This window comes from Pyrus communis, chromosome 12 (assembly GCF_041283825.1).
Source record: "Pyrus communis isolate YQ-2024b chromosome 12, ASM4128382v1, whole genome shotgun sequence".
In the NCBI taxonomy this organism is placed as follows: Eukaryota; Viridiplantae; Streptophyta; class Magnoliopsida; order Rosales; family Rosaceae; genus Pyrus; species Pyrus communis.
The window spans coordinates 11449986-11460329 of record NC_142576.1 but is presented as its reverse complement, the minus strand read 5'-3'; the positions used below and the strand labels follow the sequence as shown (position 1 = coordinate 11460329).

Sequence of the window (10344 nt, the reverse complement as noted above, 5' to 3'; positions counted from 1 at the left end):
TTGATACTTTCAAAAGTATCATCATTGTATTTTGATGGTTGTAGTTACGAGAGTCGCTCTATAAATAGAGCATTCTGTCTGTTATCAAATGTACTGTGAAAGAAAGTAAAAGAAATAATATCAGTATCCTTCCCTCTCTTTATCTGTCATCCTTTTAGTGTTATAGCTACTAAAGTCATAGTGTGATATTTTGCACCTGCTTTGCTCATGTTCTTAGAAAAGTTATCTCTCTAACTTTTGTCTATTTATAACATCATTAACATTTTCCTAATTTTTGCCTTTTTGTAAAGATAGCTGCAAAACCCTACCACATAAAATTATACAAAAACCCTAATCCAAAATAACTGCGTTTTATTATACTTGTCCATATCATGCACAGATCGAACTTGCTTCATCAACTTTCATTTCACATTAACTGCAGAACAAAATATTCGACCTTTCAAATCACCATCACCTCACAAGCTTTCACCATCAACCTTTAGTCTACAATTCATCTTGGTTTCCCTTGGCAGGCAAGTAAGTGAAAATATAATAATCACACCAAACCCTAAGCAGAACCCTAAGGCTGGGGCTTCAACTCAACGGTCCAGTGAAGCCATTGGCCATGTTTGAATGTCACCATTAAAAATTTAACCTGCCTTTACAGCAAAGTCATCTTTCCCCATTCCTAACACACTGCCCACCAACCTCCCAATTTAAAAATAATATATTTTCCCAATTTCTTCCGAGAAAATTAAAAGAAAATCCGATTTGTCAAGTTTTTTAAATTATTTTTTTTACAAGAATTTTGTGGCAAGTACTACATGAATTTATAAACATGTGCGATAATACCACTGAACTCTCTTAATTGTTGGAATGTACATTTACGTTAATTTTCATCTATTTTGCTGTTAAAACATATCACATGTAGGAATATTTTTATTCAATTAACTTTATGAGACTGGTTAGAGTCAAATTGGCTCCAAATAATATTTCCTAGTCAATATGGCTCCAAAATTGGAGGTTTGTACAGCCCAGTTTGGCAATTCCCTTCATTAGACCTTGAAAAATTAAAATTTGAATAAATTAAGATGGATTGCACACCCACTTGTTCAACCTACAAAAATATTGAAAATCCACTGTAAATAAATGACTAGATTTATTTCTAATTTTCACCTCAAGTCTCCAACAACCCTTGCCAAAATCAAACACGTACGTAATCAACTTCTCTTTTTCACATTTTTACCATAAAAAACTTCTCTCTTTCACTTCATGATTTGACTTCAACATGCTAAAAAAAATGCCTTTTGACTTAGTATAAGTTGATTCCGGCTGGACATAGGAAGTGAATTGGCAATATCATCCCTCCATCGGGGGAGCATGTTTAACGGAAAATTGGATAAAAAGTAACGTAAATGTTAAATTCTAACAATTAAGAGACTCTAGTTAGTAAAAATGAAATATTGAAAGTACACGTAGTATTAGCACACATGCATACAAGTTTAGAAGATACACATACAAAATTCCCCTTTTTTTTTTACAATATTGAAGCATGACCTATGAATAGACCTGATAATTTCTTACACGACACGTAAATGATACAAAAATAATAGGTTTCAAATCAACATGATAACTAATCGGGTCACATGATAATAACCCGTTAATAACGGGTCCTTAACAGGTTTACACGATAGTGACACGCGGGTAACCTGTTTCGACACGATAAGAAAAAAATTATTTTGATGATTTTAATTTTTTAAACTACTAAAGAAAACTTACTATAAAATACAATAGATATAATGAATATGTATATATTGTTAATTATTATTCTATTATTATTTTAAAATTAAAGTTTTATTTATTTATTGATTTTTATAGTATATTATAGGCAAAGATTGAGATTAAAAATCATAAAACACATTAAAAATAAAAATATCAAGTAATTAAAAATACCAAACACATTAAAAAAATTATAATAATCAATTTACATATGTGAAAAATATGCAAACGCTCGTAGTCGCATCCTATACGCTTTGAGGATGGGTATATGATCGTGTCAAATTTTAAAACCATACAAACTCTCATGAATAGTATTTTAAGGGAGTTCAAAATAAACAAAATTCATAATCATTAATATATAAGTCTGAAAGATGTGAAAGCATAATAAATGTTCATAATTGCATCCTCAACGCTTAGACGATGGTTATATGGTCATTTAAATTTTTTAAACCCTTCAAATCTCATGAACAGTGTTTTTTATTTGAGTGCAAAATTAATAAAATTAATAATAATTATTGTAGAAGTGTGAAAAATGTAATCACTCGTAATAAAAAGCTTTACAACTTTCATGAAGAGGTCATCTCTGAAATTTAGTATGTATATACTAATTTAATATTATGTTTTACATTTTTTTTGTTAAACTATGTTTTTCATTTTCACTTTTATTGATTTAAAATATATTTTTTATAACATGTAACGGATCGGATCATATTACTTGATAATATTAACTGGTGGATTTCGGATCAGGTCATATTACCCGTTTACTTTAACTGATGTTAAATGATACGACCCGTTAAACTATCGAGTATAACACGAAAACAACACGAATGCCAGGTCATGAATCCTAACGGTGTTCCATGTTTGCCGGACCAACAATTGTAAATGTAAAATGTCGCTTTCCATCGGACGGTGGTCCTGGTCTTTGCTGATCTGTCCTGCACTGGCTCTACTCGATGGATCCTAACTAGATTTTTTCTTGTAGATTCTTCAAGTCAATGGAGGGCTAAAAAACACAGCCACTTAATTTTTTATCAAAAAGGCGGTCTACAGTTTTTTCTTTTAGTTAAAAATAGTTTGTCATTTTCCTTTGTTTAATCACAAAACTCAACGGTGTCCTTCCGGGGACTTTCATGTTTATGTCGCTATCTCCTCTGCTGTGTTCATTTAAATATTTTTAATCCAAACGATAATAGTTAAGTAGATTTATGGGACCGCATCTGCACATAATAAAAATTTTGATAAAATTGTAACAGAAAGATAATATTAATTTGAAACGCTTTTAAGAGACTATATTAATCGATTTTCAATTTCAATAACCATTTTGATAAGATGAGTTAATTTTAAGAATCATTTGTAGTAAAAACTCTTATAAGTCGTCGTAGTAAAATATCCCAACAACGTGGTATCAATTTGTTATTTTATTGGCCAATAATGGAAACCCAAAGCCCATAAATAAGAGCCCAAAGCCTAAAAGCCCAAGCAAATTAATGGTTTTGCTAGGGGTGGAGCAAAATGTCGGAAAACAAACAATACGGAACCGGCTGTTTGGTTCGGGTTTTTAAACGAAAATATAGTGTTCTGTACCGAACCAAGCATCTTGGTTTATTTAATTCAGGATATATGGAAAAATAACCAGAATTTTGACCTCACAACCAACAATTTAAGTTAATGATAATTATAACCAAAATTTGATATAAAAACACTAATATACCCTTACCATGCATCGTCAAGCTTTCCTTTCCACAATCCTTGCATCACCAGTGCTGCATAATTCATGTACTATTTGACTAATAATATCCAACACTAATGCATGAATAATCAGAAAATACACTTCTCCATCTCTTCACTGGAATTTGGATCTGCTTTCCCAAATTTTATTATTATTGGCTATTAATCTATTAATTTTACCCTTTTGTTCTTAATAAAATTGTACTCTTTCTACAATTTCTAACCGAATAATAATAAAATGTTCGTTTCCCAAGATCTCCATCAAAACATGTGGACGACGAAGCTTTCATACACAAACCCAAGACCCTGCTAGGCTGCTACCACTTCTGTAGTTTCTGCAATGGCTTCGATGCTATACTTTACAGTTGCTTGATTTGCTCTTGGGTTTGGTGTTCGAATCATGCAGTTCTGTATACCTACATACGTCTGTAATGGGATTAGGAAAATTTAATTTTAAGGGTATATTAGTACTTTTATATCAACTTTTGGTTATAATTATCAAAAACTCAAAACAAGGGCTATGATTCTATATGGAATCCAAATTTTGGTTACTGTTCCAAATTTCCCCGTTTAATTCAAGAGGAAAATTCAAAGGAAAATCCAAGTCAAAAGATTAATAACCAATTCAGACTGGTTTGTGCTACCTCTTCATCTCTCATTGTATAATCAAATTGAACGACAAGAAACAAGGTTGTCCAAAACGTTCGGGATTTTAGCCCCTACGATTAGAGGCAAAGGTTCAAACCTTCCAACTTTAACGAAGTAGTCGAAACAAACGACATATTTTACACATCTGTCACACCAGCTGATCGAGGATGTTGTTTTCTTGAGAAGAAAAGAAAGGCCTTATGCTTGTACATATGTCAGGTTCATGCACATAACAGCAAAAGAGTCCGAGGATCAGTCTTTCTTCAAGCCTTCCGCTCCCACCGATTCTGGAGCAGTGTCTGGTTGCCCAGGTTCAGCTTTTTCACTCACCTGAAATAAACGGAAATGCAAATTTAGCAACCACTCAAAGCATCCTTGTGAAAACAACCAGAGCAACCAAAGAGGCACACAAAAACTAGGTAAGTCAGAGGTTAAAATAGCAAGATTCAGCAACAGCCACCACTCTATCATGACCAGTAATAAGTGGCGTTTCAGTAATATCACACTTCAAAGCGTTTAGTTTAATGTCAGCCGAGCACAAGAATAACCAGCAAAGAGTAATGCATTCACAAGCTAGTAATGCAAGAATCAAACTGAAAATTGTTAGGTGATGAACTCTCATAAGCACACTTTCATGATTGGAAATGTATCTTTAGGCTATGTTTGGGTGAGGGACTTCGTGTAAGTACCAAGGGACCGAGGTCCAGTTAGTACAGAATGAATAACAATATAACATATTAGATTGAAGGAATTAGAAATGAACCATATGAGCATTACAAAGAAATGTGAGTGGGATTCGCAAATCTCTACTTGGAAGGAATCATTTACTACTCACTCTTACATGCCTCCACAATGCTCATATGGTGCAGTTCTGATCCCTCTGATCCAACATTTTGTGATCCATCCCTCACTATCATCCCATCAATCCCTTCGGACTTAGGAAATACCGCATCCAAACATAGCCTAAGCCTGTGTTTTAAAGACAATAATTTCCTTGAATCTTGCGTTGAATACAATTATCTTCTAACAAACAGCTGGAAGCAAGTAATTCAGTTTTAAACGTAAAGGCCAATGATTTTTTACAAAATCAAGAAGTCACTGATTGGTATCCAACAACCATCCATCCCACTTTTTCTCCTTGGTTGAGGGAATTTTTTTTCATGATAGATAAACAGAACCCATTATCCATTCCTCCCTTTCAACTGTATAAAGATCTCACCCGTACTTCAAACCCCCAAGAATGGAGAACAAACAGTTATCTACCACAAGGAAGACACAACAGAGTCTATATCTTAGTCCCGAAGATTCACACACCAAAGTTTTCCTTCACAACTGATATAAACCATCACTGTTTATTCTTTACTCTAACTAGGAGCAACAACCACCGGTGTCACTAGATGATAGAATTCCTTGTCACAGGAAAGAAAAAAAAAAACCCAGCTGGTAAAATCTGATGCAACTAACACCCTAAACGATCTCAATGACCAAAAAGTTCAGCTAACTACTCTCTCGCCAGTTTTCACTACTTTTCCTGGTGCTATATGCATCCATAAGGATTCAGTTATTTATCAGCTCGAAGGCACCATAACAAAGGGAGATACGTCCTCATGTTTGTTTGAGACGACAGTGCTGAGTGATCGACTTACCAAACGGAGAAAAACAGAAAAACACATTGATGCATAGCACCAAATCCAGTTCAATCAACCTCCGATCCTCAACTATTATACTAACCGCAACGAACCCGCCATTTACGCTTGATATGGCATTTTGTTTCTGTTTGTTTGTTCAAGTACAGGATTAAAAAGACCGCTAGATGCGGATACCGTGAAATGCAAAAAACACGGCTAAACCATTCTAATAGAATACTAAACATCAATATGCATGCTACTAGTGTTACAAGCTCTTATAAGGTTCTACAAATTCTGCATCCCATTTATTATCAGACCAATCCTTTCAAGAAAACCCAACAAACATTGAAACCGATAAGATCCTGTGGGACGATCCATACAGATAAAATATATATAGATTTATACTAAAAGAATTAAAGAGAATTCAAAATTCAAAATTCAGACTCACTTTGGTGTCCTTTTTAGCTACAGGCTTAATAGGGCACGCCGGAGGAGCCCTTTCTGGCTTCCTATACTCCCATCCGAAAAGCTGGTAAATTTTTCCCTAAAAATGCACAGAAAATTCAACGTCTGATAAAAGAAACCATAATTCGGACAATTAGAAAGTAAACTGGAATCAAATTCAATTTGAAGTGATGCAAAATTTTCCCGGAAACCAAACAGGGAAGTGAGGGATTTACCATGATCAAATCGAAGAGGAGGGGCAGAAGATTGACGATTGGGACGAGGAAAAGCGGTAAGAGACACGCCACGCAAACCTAATGAAAAGAGGGAGAAACATAATTAAACAGTGAAAATTGATGGAAAAATTGGATGAGAAATTGAGAGATCATTACCATCTTCGAACGCGATTTGGATTGATGAGAAGATGAGATGGAGTTCTTCTTCTTCCGGTTTGGTGGTTGTTTACACAAGTATACGGAACTTTGAGAATTATATTTAAGAAATATAAAAGAAAGAAAACAAATTAAGAAATATAAAAGAAAGAAAACAAAAGGATAAATGAAAAGATGGCCCATGCAGGTCTCGAACCTGCGACCTTCGCGTTATTAGCACGACGCTCTAACCAGCTGAGCTAATAGGCCTTTTGTTTAATGAAACCAAATAATTATTTTTCTCTCAATGCCATCGGCGCATTAAAGAAACTCAATTGAACTGGCATTGAGCGTATTCGACTACGAAAGAGAAACTGCTACCGAACGCGACTATTAATCAATCTCATTATAATAGTTTGAGAGAAACTGGATCCCATCCGGATCCACTTTAGGATCCCATCCGGATCCACTTTGGATCCTCACATTTTAGTCATTTATCGTGTATCATGTAGTCAAAAATCATTTGACTTTTTTTATTTAAAATTAAACACAAATAGTATCTGACGAAAACTAACACTTAGTACTGTATTTCTTTTTTAAGATATGAAGAGTTTACTTTTCCTTTTTTAAGTGTTCCACACTAACATTAACAGTTATCTGCCACTTAGTAGTATTCATTTTCACTTGCAATGAGAGGTCTTAGGTTCGATTCTTGCCAAAGGTGAATTTGAACTACATTATTGCTAGCTCATTATGAAGCTAAGCTCACCCTCCCTCTCCCCCTCCTTCTTTAATGTAGATAATATCGTTTGTTCAAAAAAACATTAACAGTTATCTTATGAACTGACAACCATACAAATTAGATTTGTTCTTAGGATTCATACTCCACGTTTCTATGAATCCATCCGTGCGAGTTTGAAGCTCAAATTATGGTAACGAATCCATTGCTTCCCCGTGATAAGGCATTCCTCTTCTACCCACATAGTCCTGCGTTCAAACGATTCTCTCTCCATAGTTTAGATGAACTTAGCTCTCCGTAGTTTAGATGAACTTAGTGTAAATTATCTACCGTTTGCCTTATCAAATCCAATCAACGAAATCCATTGAGTGCCCCTCACTGAATTAACCACGGCAAACAAACATTCCATGTTAAGCACACATGTTCCTTACTCATTGTTGCTTCAATCAATGGCAACTGTTGGAAGAAGTTTGTTCCCAAAGTTACATATTTGTTCCCAAATTACATACTTCCATCAACATTTGCTGTTGAAAGAAACCAATTATTACACAAATATAGTTGTTTACATATGTATTTTGTGATAGCCTGCAGCAATGGGGCAATGGAACAAAGGGAAATTCAATATGCTTCATCCTCGACGAGTATGTCCTTTTAATCACGCATTACGCACTCCCGCTCTCGCCTTTACAGGGAATGCTGTTGCAGTGGCAAACAGGTCTACCCGAACTCTGCCAGCCATTGAAGCCACGCTCCAAAATCAAAATGTCTTTGATTCCAGTCTCTTCCTTCACCTCTTCAAGGTAATTGGCAAACTTTCGTGCACAGGATGGACCCCGAACCTACAAAACCATCGCAAAACTTGCAGCATTATATAATCTTTCAAAAAAGACTTCAACCATGAGAGGGTGACTAAAAGAAAGGTAATCACTAGTATAATAAATTTTGTGGGTGAAGTTAACTCAGGATCTTAATTCATTTCCTTAACCAAAGAAACATAATTACAAAATACGAAAGTAGACGGAGTTCAAAACTTCAACCAGCTAAAGGGGGTAGCAGATATTATGATTTATGACGGCAGTTCAGTATTCGAGGATTTGGGACTATAGAAAGGAATTGCATTAGCTTGTTTAAACTTCACGGAACAGTTCTGACTCAATTATTTGCGATAAATACAATCAGAAAACTCTAAAATTTAGAAGTCAGAAAAAAAATGGATCTTTCTGCTATAGCAGTAAGCTGATTCCTCATCCAAAAAGATACTGAATTGCAGATACAAAACATATCAAACAACGATTCCTACTTTCAACTTTTCAAGAGCATACAATTTCTAGGCAGGATCAAGCTGCTCAGCTAGATACATACAGGGCTTGCGTGCTCGTTCGAAGCAAAAGGAGAATTGTTTCTGGGTTATACCAAAATTCATAATTATAACATCCAACAAATCCATTTGAAGATGCTTTCAGTTTCAAAACAAGCCAAGAAAACCATGCTAATGAGTATATTAGAGCATGCTTTAATTAAACCATTAACACTAAACGACATGTTTACGGGAAATAAGAATTCGAATCATTTTGATTCTTATGTTCCATATTTACTAAATTTTGGGTACGAAAATCATTTCACTTCATAACTTCCCCTTTGAAATCCGTAATCAAATACCTAAATTCGAGGAATAAGATCAACTAGGTTGCTTACTTCCCCTATTTCTAAGCAAACACGCCCTCAGAACATGCTATTAAGCAACGAAAACTCCATTTTATATCTCAAATCAATCTGTTTCTAGGCAACCCAAGCTTTCAAATTTCAGCACAAATTAGGAAAAACAGTAAGAAATTGTAAATTGGGTAAATGCAAATTAATCTCAGAAACAAAATGGAAAGATATGATCCATGATTGGGAAGGGTTTGCGAACCTGGCTAAGAGCGCAGTGGAAAACGAGGGTGTCTTTGCCTTTGACATCTTGAGCGAGATTGGAGATCTTGTCGTAGAAATTCCCACTCGGGTAATGCAAAGATCCTGCTATGTGCCCGTCGCAGCTCCGCTCGTCGTCCCTTTTTACCAAATCAAATTTTTAACCAAAAAAATCAAAATCTCAGAAGTAAGAGAGAGAAGGTGATGTTACCTGACGTCGATGATGGCGATGTTGGGGCGGGGTTTGAGGGAGAGAAGCTGAGAGCCTGTAATGTAGGAGATGCTCTTAGCCATGTCGATTCTATTGGTTGCTGCAGGAATCACAGCCAAAAATGGAAGATGAAGAACAAGTTGAAGAATTGATATTTTTTTTTTCTTATGGGCTACGAAAATCCTCCTTCACGCGCTCCTTTATTTTTCGTTCACTTTTCTTTTGACATTTTTGCTTTTGCATGTGAGTAAATTTAGGGTTAATCTCAATTTATTATCGGGAAAAATACTGATTTTCAATATTTGATAGATTAAGAATTTTTTCATTCTAGAATGGTATATAAAATCATAATTTTAGGATACTTTCATACATTTGTTAAAGTTACCGTTAAATCAACTATTAACTAGTATCGTGACATCTATGTGAATAATGATCGAGTGCTACGTGTCAATATGGGTCACGTCGATGATACGTGCTCTTCACCTTCTGCTGCCATGGTAGCGTAGATCCTATACGACAACAATATGAGTCATCTCGGCATCCACCACCTTTGTAGCATCGATTTGCACCCTTTCTCCTTATTGTGGATCTCCCTTTCCACTTCATGTTTGTGGTTGTAGATGTTGCCTTAAGTTTTTAATCTCCGTTTTTTTTTTAAATTTTACTTTGAGCTTTTCATGCTTTTTAAATAAATAGGGTTTCTAATAATTTAAAATAAAATATTGTGTTTTTATCACAAATGGTCTCTGAAATTAACCCTCATCATCAAGATAGTTCATGAAATTAAAAATCAATCAATGTGTTCATTTCGTTACAATTCTGTTAAAAATTATGTTAAATGCTGATGTGGCACATAAATGGGCCCCATAAGTCATTTTTCTCACAAATGGTCATTGAAATTGACCT

The 10344-nt window shown here is 34.9% G+C and overlaps 2 protein-coding genes and 1 non-coding gene across 3 annotated transcripts; all 3 read right to left on the bottom strand.

Annotated features, from left to right (window-relative positions):
- Positions 1-4099: 4099 nt before the first annotated feature.
- LOC137744938 (uncharacterized) lies at positions 4100-6723 on the bottom strand. Its single transcript, XM_068484759.2, has 4 exons — positions 6599-6723; positions 6443-6520; positions 6211-6306; positions 4100-4464 (listed from the first exon to the last, which is right to left on the bottom strand). The coding sequence occupies exons 1-4, from the start codon at positions 6599-6601 to the stop codon at positions 4387-4389; spliced, it is 255 nt and encodes an 84-aa protein (XP_068340860.2). The 5' UTR covers positions 6602-6723; the 3' UTR covers positions 4100-4386.
- Positions 6724-6773: 50 nt separating this feature from the next.
- On the bottom strand, positions 6774-6847 carry TRNAI-AAU (transfer RNA isoleucine (anticodon AAU)). Its single transcript has one exon. It is a non-coding gene; the product is annotated as a tRNA-Ile (tRNA).
- Positions 6848-7719: 872 nt separating this feature from the next.
- Positions 7720-9681, bottom strand: CDC25 (Rhodanese/Cell cycle control phosphatase superfamily protein). Its single transcript, XM_068485232.2, has 3 exons — positions 9439-9681; positions 9229-9367; positions 7720-8155 (listed from the first exon to the last, which is right to left on the bottom strand). The coding sequence occupies exons 1-3, from the start codon at positions 9519-9521 to the stop codon at positions 7979-7981; spliced, it is 399 nt and encodes a 132-aa protein (XP_068341333.1). The 5' UTR covers positions 9522-9681; the 3' UTR covers positions 7720-7978.
- Between the last annotated feature and the right edge of the window lie 663 nt (positions 9682-10344).